The sequence below is a fragment of the Hetaerina americana genome, unplaced genomic scaffold (genome assembly GCF_022747635.1).
Source record: "Hetaerina americana unplaced genomic scaffold, ioHetAmer1.1.p SCAF_23, whole genome shotgun sequence".
In the NCBI taxonomy this organism is placed as follows: Eukaryota; Metazoa; Arthropoda; class Insecta; order Odonata; family Calopterygidae; genus Hetaerina; species Hetaerina americana.
Window position 1 is genome coordinate 2,962,681 of NW_027286797.1, and position 22,817 is coordinate 2,985,497.

The 22,817-nt window shown below is 36.3% G+C and overlaps 1 protein-coding gene across 1 annotated transcript; it reads left to right on the plus strand.

The window, feature by feature from the left end:
• The first annotated feature begins 584 nt into the window (after window positions 1–584).
• Atg101 (autophagy-related protein 101) lies at window positions 585–21,070 on the plus strand. Its single transcript, XM_071586453.1, has 5 exons — window positions 585–899; window positions 1,017–1,178; window positions 1,405–1,618; window positions 12,728–12,894; window positions 16,694–21,070. Exons 1-5 carry the CDS (start codon window positions 870–872, stop codon window positions 16,775–16,777), a joined length of 657 nt encoding a protein of 218 aa, XP_071442554.1. The 5' UTR covers window positions 585–869; the 3' UTR covers window positions 16,778–21,070.
• The last annotated feature ends 1,747 nt before the right edge of the window (window positions 21,071–22,817 follow it).

Below are 22,817 nucleotides of genomic sequence, written 5' to 3' on the forward strand. Positions count from 1 at the left end.
TAAAGGATCCAGTCCTGTTCAAAAAGAAATTAATATCATTTTTAAGGAAAGAACAGTTTTATTCTGTAATGGAATTCATGGAGAAAAAATAACCATACTGAATATGGAATATATTTTATGCAAAAAATTATTATTGTGTCATGCTTTTCTGAATTTCATCATTGTTTAACATCTATATGTACATATGACGTGTCCTATACACTTATCTGATGTATCTATTACACTGTGTCAGTGTCTTCTGGGCAAATAAAGATTATTATTATTATTATTATTAAGTCATTGTGTCTGAGACAAAACGATTTTTTAATTTAACGGCGCGACATATATTTCTTTTATCGTTTCGTTTCCTTCTATATATGGTGTCTAAGTGAATAAATCGATTTAGGTCCTCACAATAAAATACCAATACCGCAAATTCCTCGACTTAGTGTATTTTAAATTTGCCACTAGTACTTATTGTGTGCTAATGTAAGATTTTCGATAGTCTTGATACCATCGATACTTTTCCGAGAAATGTCTATATCAACGTTGCCGAATGCAGAATTGGCAATGTTGCCAAGAGCTCAGCTATTTGTCTCTTGTGATGTGATGTGCTCTTTTAAGTCCTTGTTGTTGAATGCGTGTTGATTTTTGTGTTGTTATTCATTGATAGGTTCTTGTCTCACACTGGATTTGATATGAATTTCATCTAATTTACTTGTTTTAACAAGCTTAAGATGATTCGTGAGTTACTAAAGAGTTGAAAGATGAACTCTAACAAATGTGTAGCAAATGAGACAAAAACAGTTAATTTTAACCGCAATGTATAGAACATGTTTCTCATCTACAAACTGCCTGGATAACATAATAATCTACCAACTGCCTAAAGAATGAACGCAAGGTCCCAAATTTTTGAGCTGGTAAGTTCCCAAATATCTTTAAGCATTGACATATGTCTCCCTAACATTACGGGGTAACATACTGATGAAAATGTGAAGAATAGATTTTATCGGCAACATGTTTCTTCTTAAATTTAGGCTGCTGAAGGCCGTCAGGTGGATGAAGCTGTTGCGTGCTTATTTCATACCATTTTATTTCATCGTTCCCTTGGCAAATTCCGATATAAACAAGAAGGCAGCTACTCCGTAGGCACCGTAGGTTATGAAGATGTGGATTGTGATTTCATAGATCTTACTTACGTAAGTTATAGTTCTTATGAATATTTCCATATGTCTGATGTTTTAATGTGGTGATTTAGTATGTCATAGTTAGGGCTGAAAATGCATCTATTGCAGTTTTGTGTTACAGGCTGTAGTTTTCAAAGTTCTCGTGGGAAATAGACCTTAGGCTGTTATTGTTGGTTTCATTATTTGAGGGAATTTTGAAAAGTTGTCAATTTCTTAAATATATATTTTTATCTTTTAGATATGTTGTGCCTCAGAGAATTTAGACAACACACTTAAGAGAGAAATAGCAGGTTTCTCAGATGCGTTACGGAGTCATGATGGACCTAGATCTGGCCAAATATCATTGGAATTTTACCAAAAGAAGAGAAATCGCTGGCCGTTCAATCCTGAATGCATTCCTTGGGAGGTGTGGACTATACGACTTGAACTTATCAAACTCAACAATGAGCATGGTAGGTTGAAATTCACTACTGAACTGTTTCTTAATTGTGACGAGTTAAAAAAGGTTTGTTTTTGGCTTTCATTGTAAATCTCGCTTCCAGTCCAAGCGAAGTGGAAAGAATGCTGGTCAATTTAAAGGAAAATGCACACTTCAAAAAATGTTAGTAATAATTATTTACTATTATATCTTACTTTGACTTTTGAATAATTGGCAGATAATGAAAGAATAAATAGAATAGTGATGTTATCAAATAATTAAGGAAATTTGCCTTCAATGGCATCACTTGTTAGCCTTCAGGTAAAATGACATAAATGAGAAGCTTAATAAGCTAGTTTCTTAAATTAGCATGAAGTATTCAAATTCATATCAAGATATGTTGCGTGGCTGCTTCGATTGAGACTTGATCAATGCCTCTACTAAGACAAAAGGGAATGAGTTTAGACGTGCAAAGACCTTTAGGCCTACAAGTGAATGTGCAATGAAATAGAAATGAGTCAAGTGCCGGAAGTATAAATAATCTTCATATTGCAAGGCAACTCTCTTTCTTCATTCCTAAGTAAAACATTCTGACCTAAACTATTCTGTGATTCTTCAGATTTGAGAATTTCACTTGTTGGCTAAGAAAGGAAGAGAGATGTCTGTATTGTTGCCTGCAATCTCCATCCACTTCCTAAGTTTCCCCATTAGCCTATTTTCAAATCAACCCATTCTTTATGTTGTGACTGGAGTGGCATCACCTTCATTTTTCTTTGGCAATAGCATGTGCTCCTCACCTGTCATCTCTGAATAATCTCATCTTCTTTCAACTTCTTTTTTTGGGAACACTCGATGCATTCTGTGACTCTGGTTCTGCAAACTTGTTCCACTTCTTCATGAATTCTTTGGGCCACCCACATTGCATCTCTAGAGCTCACCCTACTAAGAATTCAATAAAAAAAACATTGGCAAGTATTGTTTTCAAATATGTTTTCCCAATTTAGAATTGTTCCTTTTCTGCTTTCATGATTCATTTTAAAATAGCATAATGAAAACTTTGTTGCAATTTTCCACAGTTAAAACTTTATTGCCGACCATGGTTTCGATACACTGTATCATCTTCAGGTGAGGAAAAATACAAGGAGAAGGGATATATATACACAAGTTACAAGAAGGGGTGGCAGGGGAGGAGGGAGCGGGGGGGAAGGGGGGGGGGGTTTGTCATAAAAAGAGAAAGGCAGGAAAAACCAATGGAACTCCCGAAGTGCGGGCAGCTCACTCAGCGAAACCATGGTCGGCAATAAAGTTTTAACTGTGGAAAATTGCAACGAAGTTTTCATTATGTCTCGATTCCACAATATCACGCCTGACTCTTCACTTTTCGTTAAAATAGCATTTCCTTTTCCTTCCATAAAGCACGTAATGTCTCAGTAAATATTCTTGTTTTTATTGGGGTTTCTAAATATCCGTGGGGTTCATTGCACAATCCTGGCTGGACTTCAAGGCTGCTAATTAAGGATTCCTTTCTATCTTTCATTCACCCAGTCAACATCGTTCTCTTTGTTGCCTACTAAGAGTATCTTGGCAAATTTTCGTTCAGGGATAATGTTATAAATCATCCCAAATATGAGTCAAACTCTCCCTTTTTCTAAAAAGAGCAAACATTGGTGCAGCCATTCAAAGATCTGCGCGATGCTTTGGATGTGTGGGCACACAGTAAAGGAGACATTATTACCCTTAGTTTTCTACCATTTATGGTAGGCTTTATATTGACAAAGGCTGATCTACAACACATTTCTTACTTCCTCTGACAAAGTATAACCTGAAGCCCACTCTACAATGCACCATTCTTCATTCCACATACTTCCTTCCTTGCTTGCCTAAGGATTTCCCCTCACAAGTCTTCTGCATCCCACCAATCCAAATGCTCTGCATTTATCTTTCATCCCTCTTTTTGATTTCTTTCAACAATCCCCTCTTCTCCCAAGCCATACTCAGCAGTTCATCTTTTTCGAAGAAACTGCCGGAGATGCCACAACAGTACCTTTTAATGGAGTCATCTGCTCTATGCGCATTACAATGCAACAATTTCAGAGTGTAGAAATAATTCACTTTGACCAGGATTCGAATGTGGATTCCTCAGTACAACTGGATATTGAGGGATCTGGGTTCAAATCCCATTCAAGGTGAATGATTTTTCTACTCTGAAATTGTTGCTTTGTGACCTATTTTGTTTTCATCCCTGTCCACTTAGCTTCTTTCATCCTTCATCACCCTGAAATTCCAAAGCATCCAAATTTATGCCTGTCAACTTGATTCAATGACCTAGTTTCTGCACCATATAAAACTGTGATCAACGTAAAAGTTTTGACATGCCTTTTCTTACCATCTTTACTCAACATCCCTGTCATCAATTACCTTCTCTTTACCTTATACATCCTCTATATATATATATATATATATATATATATATATATATATATATATATATATATATATATATATATATATATATACATATACACACATATATATATGTGTATATATATATATATATATATATATATATATATATATGTATATATATATATGTTTATATATATATAGTAGTAGTTTTTAGGGGAGGCGACCGACAGCTAAGGTCATTTGCGCCATAGGGGATGGACAGGAAAGGATGAAGGGTGGAGAGAAACCCGGCGTTGGCATTAGCCTACTCTTTACGAAAGGCGCCAAGGGGTCCGCAGTTTAATGTCCCATCCGACGGACGGCGTACTTACTCAAAGTGCCCTCCACAAAGCACCTCAAGTAGGGATCGAGATACCTCTGAAAAATATTCAACACCGCCGGGATTTGAACCCGCGCCCTCAGGGTGGGAAGCCAGTACGTTAGCCCCCGCACCATCTCGATCCATATATATATATATTTATACGAGGGTCATCCGGAAAGTAGTACCCGTTCGTGCCGCATGAAGTGCTGACGACGCGAGTAGCCGCTGGACGAGGTCAGATAGCTTCAGTGGCTTGTCTGCCTTCTCTGAGCCAAGTTGCGTGACGCTAGCATTGCCTGTGTTGTTTCTGTGATTGTTTACAATGTTTAAAAAAATTGAGAACGCCGCCAGTTGTGAAGTGAGGGCAGTGATTAAATTCCTCAATGCAAGAAACGTTCGCCCATGTGATATTCATCGCCGATTAAAGGAGGTGTATGGAGACAATGTAATGGACGAGTCGTCTGTTCGGCGGTGGTGTCGCAACTTCAACATGGGGAGGGGGAACACACACGACGATGAGCGTTCGGGGAGACCGTCTGTCATTACAGACCAACTGGTGAGCTCAGTTGACGAATTCGTGAGGAACGATCGGCGCGTCACAATTGATGACATCTGTGAGCATTTTCCCAATGTTTCTCGAACAATTGTTCATGAAATTGTTAAACACCATCTGCATTATGCAAAAATTTGTGCAAGATGGGTCCCTCGCGTATCTCAATGAGCTGGCGGCGAAGGACTATGCAGCAGGAATACAGAAACTTGTCACACGTTATGACAAATGCCTTAATTTGCTTGGAGATTATGTTGAGAAGTAGTTTAAAGTATCCTCTTTCAAATAAAATTTTTTATGTTTGTTAATATTTACTTTTGTGTCTTTATTTCACGAACGGGTACTACTTTCCGGATGACCCTCGTGTGTGTGTGTGTGTGTGTGTGTGTGTGTGTGTGTGTGTGTGTATATATATATATATATATATATATATATATATATATATATATATATATATATATCTCCTGGTTCAATTAATAATTTCCCTAAGGTATCTTTGATAGTTAGCACAAATTTTCCCTTCTTACTTTGTGACAGTGCTCTCACCTTCCTGTACAGCACACCAATTTCACCCCAACTTTGGATTATTCCCATATAACTGCCCTGGATCTTTTACCTTGTTAATTTCCTAAATCAGTTTATTATTTATCTCTTTGCATCTTCATTTACCAAATGTTTTGTTTATATTCTTCTACTTCTTCTCTTGTTTATCTTCCTAATTATCCCATTCATCCCAATATTCCATAATTCTGTGCTTCCTTGCCCTTTTTATATTTACTCTTTCTATCATTTTGTTTGTGGCGTTCAATATCCTTTTATTGAAGTGGTCGTGTATTTTCCCCATAATATCCATCTCCCTTTCCTCTCTCATTTCTTCTACTGCCTGCTGATACTCCTTTCTTTCCATCCCTGTTAATGCTTCAGTAGTACATAAATATGATATGAATCTGTATCCACTCCCAGGAAACTGCGGGAATGAATCATGCTTTTCATAAATCTGTACCTAACCATGATACAGTTTTAACTGATAGCTTCCTGTATCCATAGGTATCCATTTTCCAAATACGCCTATGCCTTTTGTGATATCTTAACTATGTGGCGGTTATGATTAATACCTGTCTCCTGCAGATTTCAATTGCTTTCTCACCTCGGTCATTTCTTGTTTCCAAACTGTTGTCTCTTACCTCACTACCATCTCTTCCTTTGCATACTGTTGATTCAATTTCCCATCATCATCAGATTTTTTTTCCCTCCGGGAACACTCACAATTATGTCTCCTAACTGATTGTACACCCTATACATAGACAGTCATAGACTTCTTCCTCTCTATGAATGCTTGGTGGCATACAGACCTAATCAGTGACTGAGTATGTTGATTTAGTCAATGAAGATCCAAATCTTCTGGGATTTCCCCTGTATGGTTCCATTTTCTAGGGCAAGAGTTTTGCTGGCATTGCAGCCGGTGTCTTCAGGTCAGAAGAAGATGCTGATTGCAATGCTGGTGAAACTGCCATCCTAGAAAATGGACCCTCGTGGAAGAAATTACAGAAAATTTGGATCTTCAATAGCTACACCTTGTGGAAGCCATAATGATGTAAGTTGATTCAGCTTTGAATTCTACCGATAATACTCTGTTGCTTATTTCCCTTTTCTATGTCTCATCCTACATTTTTTTAAACATTATCGCTGGCCCTCATTCCCCCTCTACTGTATGTTGCTCCATAATTTTCACTCCAGTAATCCCCATTATCTTCCATCACACCTCTCACGGCCAACCCTCGAGGGCAATAACCCTGGAAAATATTGCATGAGTGCAACTTGCAATTGAAAAAGATCTTCATTTGGCTCTGCGTAAAATAAAAGTGATCTGGGAATTCTGAAAACTCATATTTCAAAAATATGGGAACCCGCGGGTGAGCAATGACTGGCTTCTTCACTGCGACAATGCACTAGCGCATTCTTCAAGCCTTGTGCTACAGATTTTGACAAAACACAAGATGACGCTGATCTTCCAGCCTCCATACAGGCCTGACTGAGCCCCCTGCAACTTTTGTCTGCTCCCAACGTTGAAAATTCTACTCAAAGGGCTCCAGTTTGATGACGCGGAGATTCAAATGAATGCAACAAGTACACTGAAGGCCACTCAGAAAACTGACTTCCGAAACTACTGCAGGATGTGGAGGCACTGCCGGGAGTGTGTTGTTCGGTTGAATGGGGACTACTTCGAAGGATGTCATGAACCGAATGAAAAAAAATAATGCCATTGAGGAGTTATGAATGCTCCTCAAAATTTGATTAAAATTACAATCGTAAAGATAATTAAGTGCTTTAAAACTTTGATATACTTTTTTAAGAATACAAGTTTGAAATGCCTTGGCTTTCTCAAAAGTTATTAATTTCACAAAATAGAAAGTTTGTAATAGTATTTTGTTTTAATTTAAACATATTAGTACCATTCCCATTTTCCCATTTTGGTTTCCCTTGCATTCACTAGCCCTAAAAATTCCAAATTCTCCTAAAGGTGAGCATGCGCATAGCTTCATTATGCAACTAATAAGTCATTAGCCATCTGCCCCGCATTACTTGAAATGTTATCTTACAACGATTATGAATCTATACCAGCTTTCCTTTGTTGATATTTTTCAGCAACCAGTCATTTGTTTTATCCCTGGTTATGTGATTGGTTTAGATTTTGAAGTGAAGTATATTCTGCTATACGCTTTGTGAAAACTATAATTCAACCCTTATAAAAATTACTATAAGTGGAAAAATTTACTTTCCATTGCTAAAAAAATGCAAATTTATCACAAGGAATGACACGAGGAGAGTCTCCATCATATCCATTTATATCACCACCTTATTTTCCACATATTTTCTGTATTCCCTATTTTAAAATATACATACTTAATTGTGCGCCTGTTATCATGGCTAATAGCAAGTTCACTCTAGCTGAAAATATTTAATTGATATTCTGTTTATGCTGTGAGGTTGAAGAGTAAAACTATTCAAAAACAGCCAGTAACCATTTTGGGGTTCCTCGTATGTGCACCCAATACCTAGATACAATTGCCATGTTTATCAAATGTTGTTGCGTTATATAAGAGGAATTTACTCAAATAACGAATTAATTATAATACTTAAGGGTGGCATAAAAATTTAATATGATGATAACCTCGTGGGATCTAATGAGAGAAGATTATCTTGCAGTATTGCATTTAAAGTTGAAGTTGTGAATTACCCCCCTGAACACAGAAACAAGGGAGCTGAAAGGATTTTTGGCCCGCCTCCGAATGAGAAGATGATAGAAGAAGGTGGATTTGGTAGATGCAGAATATGATTAAAAAATTAAAGTTCATGTACTTCTAAATGGCCAAAGCTACTACTGAAACTGCCAGAAAAACTGTCACTTGATTATGAAATAAAGGTTCTGAGGCTCCAACTCCTAATGTTACACTGATGGAAAGAAAGAAGCAGATGTCAATATCTAGTGTTTGTGATCGAAAAACTCCTGGGGAAAGTGAAAAGCGACATTGTGATAATGCCTTTTAAAAATGTGAAATTATTAATTTGTTTCATGGAAATAAAGATATTGTGTGTGAGTAATGTGTCCATCCCAGTGAAAATAACTGCGGAAATGATTTAGCTGCAGTGATGACAAATTTCTGTGGTTCTCAGTTGAATAAAAATCGATATACTTGCAGCTGCTAATTTTTTAATGTAACTGTTCAATTTTCTTCGTTTAAGTGTTAGCACCAAAATATTTTCATCCTTATCTGTTTGATCCAAATATTTTGTAAAATCTAATGTGGAAAATCAGGATGCGTTTAATCTGCTGGTCTTACAGGCTGGAAAATACCTAAAATTCACTTATATGTCCATGAATACTTGATTTGTCTCAACAAAAACCATATGAAATGTGCTGAAATTCATATTCATCATGCTCAGTGGAAACTCATTCAATGAGCATAATGCATTCTGCTAACTTTCTCATTAAGTGAAACTCCCTTTGTTGAACAATTTTTTGTCTATAAATCCATGTAAAATATGATAACGCAGTCCATGCCAAAAATAAATTAAATTGTGTTCGAGGCTCATTCAATGAAAATTATGCATATATTGTTTAGGATTGTGGATCATGTTCATCTTATCTTCTATTGTGCAATGAAGCAACAAGGAATGCAAACTTGATTTTTAAAAAGAAAAATAATCAAAATAAATAGTTTATTATTTATGATATGTACCTAATTCCTACTTAATAAAAAGCCAATTAGAGCCATTTTGTTTTTACCAACACCTCAAAATATTTAAAAAATGCAACTTAGCATCATCTTAAAATAAAGTTCTGCTGTGCGTAGCCACTGCTGAATTAAGATGATGCTTTGTACGCATGGTATGGAGCAGCAAGAGTTTTCCATGACCTCCACGTCATATTTAGCTTGCTTTGTTGAGCTGTTGAATGGTAAACACGTAGGAGTTTAATTTTCACAATGCCGCTTGAATTGTCAAAAAAGAGTGGCATGAGATGGCCTTTGATTGGCATGTGGCCAGGCAGTGCATTCTCTTTTGGTGTTAGTTTTAAAATTATAGGTTTGCTTCAACATCTTCTTCCAGAAGAGACCCATCTTGTCACAATTAAAAACCTGGTACAACAGATAACATTTAGAATCTACAAGATTCTGGGAGTCATCGATGAAGTTGTCTCCTGCCTTTGATTTAGAGCTAAATGCTTAACCATGCCTCATAATGATGTGGATGCTGGTTCTTCTTTTAAACTTTTCCAACCACACACGGAGGACCTTAAATATTTCTTTGGCCATTGATGACCCTGGTATCTTCATAACGAGATCAGCAAAAATTACATGTTCTCACAAATTATATCCTCATTAATAGTGACACCTTGCAATTGCTTTTCATTGATCCCTGAGGGAAGCAACCTGTCAACAATGTTGAGAAAATATAACGATTGCCTAGTAATTCTTTTCATCCTATCTTAATACCTTAATCTTGTCTCTGAAGAAAATGTAATTTGTTTATGTCGACATTTTGCTTGTGTGCTAGATGAGCCATTCTCATACCTAGCTGGTTTTCACTGCACAGTGGTTTCACTTTTCATTTCTTTTTAATCCCTTATGGCTGTCTTCCCGTGGATTTTCCTTTGGAGGCATATTTAAAACTACAGGGACCGTATAAAAAATATTGCGACTGGTTCGCTGTAGCCTGATGGGGATCTGACCGGTCGGTTCGGTAGAGGGGTCTCCCACCACTCAGGTGTACTTTAGTTCAATTGCCTCGGGGCATGCGTTGGGACAGGAGGTGGATTTTTGTGACGTGTGATTGTTCGTGATGTTGTCGCACCAGCTTGGGGTGCACCGTCAAGCAACGCTATGCTGAGAAGTTTTGCCTTAAACTATGGAAATCCGCATTGGAGACCCTTGAACTCATTAAACAGGCTTATGGGGATGATGCCTTAAGCTGCCCAAGAGTTTTAGAGTGGCACAAAATGTAAAAGGAAGGCTTGGAGCTAGTCGAAGATGAGCATTGCATTGGATGCCCAAAGGCTGCTTGAACCGATGCTCAAGTAGCCAAAGTGAAAAACTTTTTGGACTCTGACAGGCGTTTAACCATCACCCTTATCAGTGAAGAGACCGGCCTTTCAGTTGGAACCGTCCTCACCATTTTAACGAAGGATATTGCGACGAGGAAAGTGTGCGAGAAGCTGGTGCCAAAAGTCTTGAGCGAGGCACCAATGCTGTCACGGGTGGAAATTTCGTAAGAACCAAATTCGTCATGGCAACGTTGCCTCACCCCCTACGTCCCCGACCTGGCTCCACCTGACTTTTTTTTGTTTTCGTGAATGAAAAGGGAGCTCAAAGGATATCGGTTTGACTCCATCGAGGCTGCTTAAGTGGCGACATCAAAGGCTCTCAAGAGTATTCCGGAAACCAACTTCCAGCAGGCTTTTGACGAGTGGCAGATGCACTGAACTAAGTGTAATGATGCAGGAGGAATGTATTTGAAGATTATTAAGTAATTATAATGATAACTGCAGTAAATTTTTGTTTTTGGGACCAGTCCTGATACTTATTGTAGAGGCCCTGTATGCACAAAAAACTCGCAAATAATATGTCTGAACACAATTTTGGAAAAATGTATAATCTAGCAACCCTAAGATTCTAGCAGAATGAGTGCTAAACACAAAATAGTAGGGAGGATTCTATCTTTCCAGGAATTCCCCTCTCCTCATCACTCTAAATGCCAAAAGGCCTCCATTCAGTCAGCCAATTTTTGTAGCTATATTTTAGCTCATTAATTCAATTCATCGCTATGTTATGTGAGGTTTTATTGAGCAAGTTTGCTCTTTTTTTTATCTCAAAGAGGGCTTTTAAAGTATTAGTGGAATAAAACTGGCAATAATTAACTTGAATATACTCATTGCCATGTATATAATTATTCTTGTAAACACAATACTTCAGAGTGCCGGTTCTTACTTAAATTGTGTTGCTTACATTTTATTTTCAACTTGTCATTGAAGATTGAACCTGGTGTACATGTTTTCCTGGTTAGTATGCTCAGAGGTTATGGGTCTCATTGAAATGCGATGACTGAGTCCACACTATCATGCTGCATCAAAGCCGTAAAAGTGTGGCATTTCAAGTGTGATGTGGAACCCGATTTCATTTGACAAATATTCTGAAAAAAGATTTATTGATCACAATCACCCCATCCCATTTTTATGAAACTTCCATCTCCATTGAATGATTCTAACCCATGCTGACTTTAAGTACATAAATTGAATGCGAAGTTTTAACTATGGCTGATGACACATTTTGATGCCAGCTTTAGTCCAAAAATTATTAGTGAATGTGATTTTCAATTCTGAGTATGAAAATTTTGTCCAATTTCTATTTTAAAACTGTTGGATTATAATTAGTTTGACTCTGCTTGCAGTCTAGCCATGAAGCAAAAATAGTTTTATTCCTTATCATCACTTAAGGTTTATTCATGTCCAGTGAAAATTTCACAGCTCTTTTGTTTCTATTTATGGTGAGTGTAAATTGACCTCTTGGCATCTTAAAAAGTAGAAATGAATTTTTGCCGTCTTTTGTAGAAGGGCTCCAGGAAAATAATGCATTCAAGGAAGCCAGTGTTTATTTGTGGATGGATGAATAAATCTGTACTCACAGTTTATAAGTAGAAGTCCATTGATTGTATAAGTTGAAGACAAATCTGAAGTAGCCAAAGAAATATTTTGTGTGTTTAACTAAAATTAAACTTTAATAAAATTATTTTCCCTTCATTTCTACACTGGATGGATCAAGTCTCCTTTCCATTTTTTGGTTCTTCTCATCCAAGCTTTCCACAATTTAATATTTGTTTGGGCATAAATGATACCATCATAATATGACAAAATTGATGTTTCATCCAGCAAAGTCCTAATTGTTGACATAATTTCCTCAGTTCTCCAAAATTAATTGTATCTGCCCATTTGCATGCATTCAATGATTTTAAGAAGTATAAGTTTTTATTAGGAACTCTTAACAGAACGCTGCATTTATAATATTTTTTTGATGCAATCCCTTTCAATAAATAGAGAAATACCTTTTAAAGTTTCCTTATTAGTATTACTTAAAAACTCGGAGTCAATAAGTAACCTGCCCTACTCTTGGCTTGGCTGACATATAATTTTAAAGTCTGGGCCAATGATGGGCGACCTTGATTTGCTCTAATACCATGATACTGACTTCCATGTCTCCACAAGCAACCATACATATTTAGTCTTAATTTATGAACTGTGATTCACCATGCCAAAAAATTTTCTTTTCCAGAGCGCCAGGAATGCAGAGAAAAGTTGGGTGACATGTTGACTGAAAAAATCATATATATAGCTGAGGTGATGAATAAACACGAGTATGTCCCTAAAATGCCCAATCAATCAGAGTTAGATTTAATATTTGATACTGGATACTCAGATGTTCAACCATATTTATTTAAGGTAAGTGGCATATGTTTAAGATGAGAGTATTTTATTTTTGTGATTAAAAGACTGAAGGGCTTAGTATTTAAAGGGAATGAAATGGAAAGTGTGAAAAATTGTAAGATATTTGGTATTGTCATAAGTGCTCATTGAGCAGGAAGCATGTCTGTAAAAATAAAAATGTGGGAAGTAATGTTAAGCACTCTTTATTTGGATGCATTGGTTGCAGGATGAATTATTATTTGTAATTTGGTTTGAATGAATGATGGCAAAACCTATTCTTGAGTGTTTGCCCATGTGATCTGCCCCTAGGTTAATGATATAGTGGAAAATTTCTTCACGTATTTGTCGAAATGAAATACAGGAAACCTGTAGTTTACTTTTCATCTTTTTTAATTTTTATTCCCCATCAGAAATGATGAATGTAAAAAAGTTGTCTACTAACCCTTATTTTGTTAATTACGGGATGATTTACTGGACCATGCTAAATCCTTGTCTGCTAGCCAAAATTTTCTCATTTATAACAGCTTGTGGCATAAAAATGGTGCAATCAATCAGTTCCTCACAGTGCTCCATCAATAAGATTGAAAGTTCATATTTTCCAAGTGCATAACTCCATATTAATTTATGAGTATTAGGAAATGATTCATTTTCAGCAAATGGTTTTCCAAATGATTTAATTGAGTAACCCTTCAAATCAATGTAAATGGGATGATAACCTTGGGTTTTCCATTCACGAGCATTGGAATTGGATCCCCACCAGAATACTAAAGGCTGAGCATTGTACAGAATGTACATATATGTACGTACTCAATCATAGCATGGCCAAGAATGTGGCATGTGATATAATAAATAAATTATGCAGATAGCAACTTCTGGCGGTGCATAGCCATGCTCAGCTGCATCTTCAACTCCAGTCATCTTAATCTTTTATTGAATCCAGTTTATTTGATTGTTGTGTCAACATTTGCCCGTCTGCAGGATCCTTTTATATTTCCTAAATGCCTTTGAGTGATGAGAGGCCCTGTGGGCTTATTGCCTAGGATGCTATCATGACTTTTTGGCCATTTAATTAAACTTTATTATCGGCAGTATACTGTGTAAGGTAGGTTTTGGATGGATTCAGACCCTCAGATCTCTACCCATGAATCTCAACTCATGCAGTCTCAAGATATCTATATTTCTTCTCTCCATCTCTCACTTTATATTTTCTGATTTCCATCTCCTCAAAATCACATCATCCTAATATTATAGGTCCGTATTCTAACTGGCTTGGTCCTCGTCTTCTTTGCTGTTGCTGCCGTTGATTCTGCTTTGCAAGGATTTCATGTGATGATAACGGCAGAAGTCTTGCCACTTTTCCGGCCAGACATGTCACATAGCCCAGTGGTCTAAGTGCTGCAGTTACCCGGGCTCATTCTGGAAATTTTGTCCTTCATAAAAATCATGGGATTAATAATGGAGATGGTTTCCCTTGGCCTTCTTCAGTTCTGTTTTAATGGGAACCATCACTCAATCCCTTTTCAGTCGGACACCTTTACAGCCACCTCCCCGAGGAACATCCCCTTGCTCGTACCTCTTGTCTACTTTGTAAATATTTTACTTATCTTGTATGGGCGACTCTACCAGGAGCAGTTTTAATTGCTCCTGCTGGCAGAAATTCGAGTCTTTTTACTTAAAAGGTCTCACAAAAATGTGAGGTTTGCTCAATCAGCACTTGAGCAATGCTTTCTCAGGGTTTGGAACAGGGTGAAAGTACAAGTGGTGCTTGATTGCAGGTGCACGAGTTAAATCATTCAAGTGTCATTGGGCTCATTACGGGCAGTATAGAGAGTAGCAGGGGCCTACACATAGCAAATTATGAGCAATGCTCTTGCCATACGGATAATATATAACCTTTGATTGAAATATGGCGGTTGGTTTACTTCATTTCCTAAAAAATATGTTTTGTCATTTAAAGGAAGTGCATAACATAACTATCATTGCATAGAAAGTATGTTCGCCAAACAATGTGATGGCTGTCATTCACATTGTTTGCGATGGCAGTCTCACAGGATGTTGCGCACACACACGCACATACAATTGCAAAGGATACCATGAAGTTATTTAATTAGATGTGATATGGCAGGAAGGCAGAAAGTTGAAATTGCAAGAATTGTGTGGAAGTTACGAAGTATATTCATTTAAACGAAAAAGGAGTTGAAATTGCGGTTAATTTCTGTGCTTTTACTTTGCAGCTATTGCAGTGGATTTTCTTCCAATAAGTTATGCAATTATTTTTGACACCTAAGAAAAAGGGAGTCTGCGCACACATTGACTATCAAACTAGCTACTTGTTAAACTAAAAAGTTCGATTCAGGAATGAATACTCTTTGAGCTGATTCCACCTCTCATGTGAAATAAAAAAAATCTGTTTGAGGATGGAGGGAAATGTGTCAAGCCACAGTAAAGAGCAAGGCGTTTGCTTTTGACCCTCTCTCTCTGGAAGATGGCTTTGCTGACCTGTGACTTAACATCCTCGCAGTGCATTCTTCCATTTCCTTGTTGCCCAAACAATTCTAATTTTCTTCTTCTGGATAAGAGGCTTACGTATTTCCTTTTGAGATTGGCAAAAATAGGATGTGACTCGCCAATAAAAAAAACAAACGATTTCAATGACACTTGGTGCAAAATCGTGGCTGATACTCTAACACCAACTTCCCTCTCCTGACCCATGTGCATGTAAGCGGCAACATCAAACTGAGCAGCCACTCAAAAATGATGCAAGGTATCAGAGCTTATCTTGAAAACTAAGCTAAAATTTAGCTAATTAAGCTTAAAGAAAAATTAAGCTAAAATTGAAAACATGAATTTGTTCTCAATATGTAACAGTTCCACGGCATCAAATCTGGTCTTATGAGGGATGCAATCTCATAAAATTTCACTTGCTTTCATTTTACAAAAAAGTCTTTAGCAATGTGATCAGTGAGGAAGGGTAAGAGAGTTTAAATGATAGTTTGCAGAAAATACCAGAGGCCGAGAAAACAGTGGCACTTTGCCTCTCCTACATCAGATTCCAATGTTTCTTATTTAATGGTCAAGGCATGGGAGAATTTCTGATAAGATCTGAATGAATAAAGAATTTATGCAAAGAGAATTTCACGAAGCATTGGGAACTGAATTAAGTCCATACCAATTTCATAGGCGAGTTCAAAGAATGTTGAGGGTGGGAAAGACTTGACGATCATTTTAATACTCCATTCCACTCACACCATATGGCAGGCTCTCTATGGTTTGTTACTGAATGCTTCAAATTGTTGGTGAAGGAAAACTTAATTATTATGTTTATTAAATGTTAGGAATGAGTAAATAGTTGATATTATGGTATTAATAATCAAGTGATAGAAGCTGTAAAGGAAGACCTTTCCATTCTCATTGTTATATCCGATATACTCTTAATTTCTGCATTCCTTCATTTTGCCATTTTGAACCTGCTAAAGTTACCTTGGCAAATTTCACCAGGGTAAAATTTTGCTAAAAATCTAGGAAGTTTCGTTTCATTTTGGGTAAATGCTATGGTTTTCCAAACAGCAGGGTAATCTGCATGTATGTTACACTCATTGACTACTCCTTAGGTCATTGGCTGTGGGTATTCTATTTTGTGTCAAATAGGTGGGAGTGCATACCACCTCACCATGGTGTCAATCTAAATGGTTGGTTTTTCAGACCTAAATGTAACTCCATTTTTTCTTTATTGCTAAAGTTAAAGTTGAATATTTGTATTTAATTATCAGTTTACATATCCTTAGTTCATTCAAATATTGTGCTTGTTTTGCAGATATCCTTTTCAACTTCAGGTCCTTCATCGACATCTATGGGAAGTACAATGAAAAAACTTATCAAAGAGACCCTATCCCTTTAACGCCATTTGAATCTTGTTTTTAGTCCTCTATGGACCCTGGCACTGTTATGAGTAAATGAACATGTCTTTGGCTGTGTAAATGCTATCTTATTTATTGACTGCTATGATTCTGTTGCTCATTTGAAAAATCAAAATGTATATATAGCAGACTTGTATCTGCATAGTTTTTATGTTGAATGTTTGTTCAAGTGTTTTATCTATTTCAATTTTATTTCAATGCTGATAATATTATTTTCATTTGTGTCTCCAATTGTATGAAATATTGTATCTCTTGACTGTTGGCTTTGCAGAATTGTTTGAAAATGTGTGATTGTTGGTCCTGGACTCCACTGGATGATTACAGGTACAATTAGCCATGGCCTTATGTCTTTGCACCTACGGTTGAAAGAATTTAACACAAAATGGACTACCAAGGAGATACTGCTTACTTATCTCACTCATGGCATGAGCATACACTTAAGTGATGAAGAGACGCTCTCCTTTAGCACAGCACTAATGCCTAGCAGATGTTACAGATGTTGTTGTTTCAATCTGTTGCTGCAGAGTTGCATCACAAAGTATCAGCTTCCTCAATCAATCCGTTTTCAATCTCAAATGGTCTATTGTTTCAAGATTCATTTGGTTGTGATCATTGGTTATTGGTGTTTATTGCATTTTCACAATAAGTTTTTAACTTGAGTAACCCTGTGATCTTATATTTTTTGTTTTTCTTTGAAAAGCAATGAAAAGTGTGGTGAACTAAGTCTGTTACAAATGTTGTCTGTGCACTTCAATGTGATGCACTCAATTTTGTGGGCACTGAGCAAAAAATGTCATGGGGGGATATTTATTCAAAGGAATTACCTGATAAATGTTTGGTTTCATGCAAAGAAAAATTTTCCTTGAGCTGTTAAAGGATTTAAATGAGGCCGGTCAAGCATTAGTGGCTGTATTAGAATGCATGCTCAACATAGTTGTTAGTGCCTTAGGTAACCAAGGAAGTTGCAGACAGTGGTGGGGAATCGATGGTTTGTTTGTTAGTGAGCCAGACAGTTGATGGTTCCACATCCAGATTTTCTTTTTCATATGGTGGTATTTTCAAATTATGACTTCACATGACATGTTTAAATGATTGAAAGTTGGCTATTTTATAGTGAATGGTAGATGGCATGCAGATAAACCTATCTTTTTTTTAAGTCGTGTCCATACAGTTCATGTTTTATGACTAATTTCCTCGTTAGCAGTGTTTAAATAAATGACTTAAGTCAATTGGAATACTCCCAATCACCATTTGATGATAATGCTATTTACGGTGCAAAAAAATGAAATTCTCTGTAAATGAGTTGATTACCTGGAATTGGACTGTTTTATGGCCCTATTTGAAGGGTAACATGTGAAATATTTGTAAATCCATTGCAAATGTGCTTTTTCTAATATCTGTCGTATTGCTGACTTCCTAATCTTCCTTCTCTGGTGATGCCCACGACTGGTGCCACTGATAATTGTTTATGTATGCTGTTAAAATATTTGGTTGGAGAAAGAGTGGTGTCCTGATTTGTTTGGAGAATCATTTGTGGTGGTTTACAATTTTCATTGAGATGTATTATTCTCATGTTTTGTGATGAAGTGGAGTAGGATAAGAAGTACGAGTGATGCTCTTACTTTTCACTTATTCCATATTTATACTTTATTAATTCAATGAATTCACTGGGTGATGCTCAAAAGATTGCTAGAAAGTTCAAATTTTGACTCGAGCATGAATTAGTTTGTAGGCTAACAGAGCACAATTACATGGCAAAATCCTACTCTCCCCAGGACCTCACCACTCTTGTCAGTTGCTTCTGGCTCATCACAGTTCATTTCCCATTTGAGGGTGTATGTTGAAGCTGACATTTTAGTTATTGTTGTTTTTGGTTAATGTTGTTAGGTTAGTATTTTGCGGTCATTCAGTTTTCCTCAAAAACATTTTTTTTCTTTTGTCTTTGTTATAGTTCCTAATTTTCTTATTTTGTTTAGTTCCATTAGGTGTCATTAGTTTTAAGGAGTAGTTGTTCTTTGGCCAAATTATGCATTCAATTGTTCTGATGCTGTTTTCGATCCAAAATTTTTAAGTTTCAAGTCTCCCTATCCTTCCTAGTCAAAATACCTTCCTAAATGCATTTGATCAAATTTTTATCTATTAATTTATTATGCTGTTTTAATAGTAACAAATATCTACATTGGCATTATTTTATCTCAGGTCTTTTGGTATCTCTTTTGATACAGCGTATTTGATTTCACTACAATAATACTGCATTAGAATACAAGGTCACAAATTAATTTTCAATCTAAAGAAGTTAATGTTGTTGACAGTTGATAACATTTCCAAAGGACAAAGACCAATTTTAAGTGTATTCTGTTCATGCAAAATATCAAACCCACCATTGGGCATTTCTATTCAGCTAGTTTTGAAAATATGTTCCAAAAAGATTTCTCAAAATATCCTCCCAAAGCATTGATTTTAAATTGAACATAGCCCTGCATATGGCACGGGGATAGTTGAAATTGCTGCTGTCGTTTATAAAATGTGAAGAAATGTTAATTGTTACCAGGATAAATTATTGGGGATTTAAAATTGTTTTTGTTGTCTTTATGACTCATTCTTTCTATCAAATTTTTTGCTATGGAACTCCATAATTGCATTGATGCACCATGAAGATTCTCTTCTCAAAAGACCAGTATTTGCTTTGACATTGTGGAAGTTTCCTTAAGTCTTCTTTACTAGTAGTAAATGTTCATGAGACCATTCAATACATGCTGTCCTCTGCATTACACACTTCCATTCAGCTGCATTCACCCTTTCACAAATTTTTTCCCTTATTAATTCCCTTGATATCAGTAATGATAAGACCGGCGGTATTCAATCTGTAGTTTGATTTGATGGGCAGATGTGGTGCCCTCCTTGTACAAAGCCCTTTCACTTGTGAAATCATTCAGTAGGGTAGGGGGGCCATTTCCCCTACTCACTGTAATGTCTGTGGTTTCCCCGGAAGTTCTGATGCCCAAAAAGTGCATTCTCACCAAGAGGGTTCAAATCCTGGAGACAACAAATATTTTTATTGGTATCCCGATCCCTTCTTGAGGAGCTTTGTTCAGAGCACTTTGAGTGACTACAACGTCCGTCAAATGAGACCTTAAACTGCGAACCCCATGGCATCTTTTGACAAGGTTTGGCTAATGCCAGCGCCGGATTTCTCTCCACCTTTCCTTTCCATCCATCCCTTAAGGCACAATTGACCTTAGCTGTCGGTCGCCTCCCATAAAAACTACTGCTACTAGCAAAGACACCTAGTGATATTCATGGGTGCCATGAGAGATTGGTATTTTTAGTGTCATTAATTTTGCATAAATCACCTTTGCTTTCAAACTAAGAGTTATGCATGGAGGACATATTTGTTCAAAATATTTTTCTCATTAAATTTTAAAGAAAATAAGTCATTAAGAAATTACTTTTGAACATAACGTTTGTCAAACAGCAGTCGGTCGCCTCCCCTAAATACTACTACTCACAAGTGCAAGCTGATTGACCAGGAAAGTATTTTTTCCAACTTAAGGTGTAGAAAATGTTACAGATTTCGATAGTATAACTGTTTTGTATCAATAGTTAAAACTTTTTTTATAATTTTTAAAAACTACTTCATAAAATTCCCAAATGAATCATAAAATGAATTATAGCTCATTTAGTATCATCTAACATTGGTGCTGCTGTAAAACTAAGTAGGCGTTGGGTCAACAGGGATTTAGTAGCTCCTCTGCTAATACATAAATGCTATATATCTCTTCTGATCAACTCCGAGTCTACAGACATGCAATCTTATGTAGTATGAAAGTGTTGTAAAGGCATAGGAAATGGCTACTCTTAATACAAATTTCAATAATAACAGAATTACCAGCCCTTGTGGCGGAGGGGTAACAATCTGCCTGCCAACCCAGAGGTCGTGGGTTCAATTCCTGATTGGGTGGGTTTTTTTTCCATCTAGGGCTTGGGTGTTTGTAATTTTTATATTGTATATCATTGCTAAAAAGGCTGATGTAAAGGTCAAAGTGCTGTTTTCTGATTAAACAGAAGTAAAATAAATGGAAACTGAGCGTCGCATAAAAAGTTAAATTGATACTGACTCATGTGGTCTTAAGAGTGAAGATTGCCATGCAGTATAGTGCTTGAACTTGAATTCTTGAATCAAGCTTCAGAACGCAGAAACAAGGCAGCTGAAGGATGTTTTTGGCCCAGTGACAAATTTCTGAGATTCTATGAGGAATAAACATTAACATGTGTGTGATGGCTTTTATTTTATTGTATAGCAATTCATATTTCTTTGTATTAAGTGTTAAAATCTAAATACTTTGATATATTTCTGTCTGATTCAAGTACTTCATAACTTGAAAAATCAGGGTGCACCTTTTGGGGCAGGAAGTACAGTACCCTAATCAGTTACCTTCCAAAGTAATCACTACTAATTTAATGCTTAATTTAACTGCTGTGTAAGATTGACAAAAGTGTGCACTATTTAATTGAAAGTCTTAGAATGAAGTAATAAGCCATCATCAGACTGCAGATCAACATTGTGTGCTTGCAGTTAACTTTTCGTTTGTTTGGCATCTTCCAATTCTGCTGAAGAAAGGAAATTGCCATTTAGACTACAACAGTGCATATGCTGATCTATGAATTCAAGCCATGATTAAAAGATTGGAGACACTAATAACTGAGTTCTCTAATTGGTATGTTTTTGCCCCATTAAATGATCCTTATTTTATTTCAATTTAGAAAATTTTTTTTTTAAAGGCTGGATTGAATCTTGATTAACAAAATAATAATATCAATTATGTACATGTCTTCCAAATGAAAGAAATTGCGTGGCAGAAAGAAATCATTTGCCATGGTTAGGCTTTAGTAATAGAATACAGCATTAAAGACAATGAGGTACCTAAGTGTTTAAAGCATTTGGCTGGGATCAAGGTTGGAGCCTCAGTTTAGGTGAGGGAGTGAGTCACTGACATTTCATGTATTTGTGTGCACACATGCAGATGGCTTCAAAAGATAAGTAGTTGTTTTTTCCACAGTTTCTTTGAATTGCACATGATTTCATTTTACTAACAAATGTTTTTATGCATGTCTTAGGTTGAAAAATAATTGAGCAAAATATGCAGGCAGGAACTACTGGGAAAAGAGAGCTTTTAATAAATTAAAAGGAATAAATATATAGCTATTTTCAGTATTTTAATTTCAAGGTCTTTCAATTCTGTTAAATATCCTCATTCCACTTCAGTATCAAAGATTTATTGTGAAATATGGAAGGAGTTTTAGCAGAAATAATTTTCAAAATATCCTTTTTAGGCTAGTGTTAATGAATTATTTGAAAGTGTCTCATGCAAATGAATTTTGTCGGAAGTCATTTGTAAAAAATTTTCCAGATTATAGTATTGGTGGCTTATGTTAAACTATCACGTGCAGAGTTATTTCCAGAATTAATTTTGTTTGATTTTCTTTCTTTTTATTGATTACTGGTGATTCATTTAAATACATTGGCTAAGGTTAGCTTCAGAATTAATCTAAGTGTCTGACCATTGTGAGTTTTTTAATTCCTTCTCAGATGAATATTAGGGTTGATCTATCTGCTAGTGAGCTATCTATCTTTGTATTCATTGGAAGGTCCATAAGAGGGCAGTGCTTTTCAGGGATCATCTCCTTTGTTTATAGCTGCTAAAGGTCAGAAATTTCAGCTTTCTGGATGAGGCATTGACTAGCTCCTCTAGGTTGTGGGTTAATTGAATAATTTTATTGAGTATTATAATCAGTCAATAAAGGTGACAATGAATCCCTTTGATGTTTATGAACGGTCCTTGTAGTTAAACAATCAATGTTAGTGAGCTAGCCAATTTTTGGTCTGGAATGCCTATGGTACAATGATTTTCTGGAGAGGGTCTTTGGTGTTTATGACAATATGTTAATGCTATGAAGGCTTCAAATTTACTTCTATCATGGCCAGTTTTAAAATGTGCCCCCTAGTTGTGTGAAAGATAT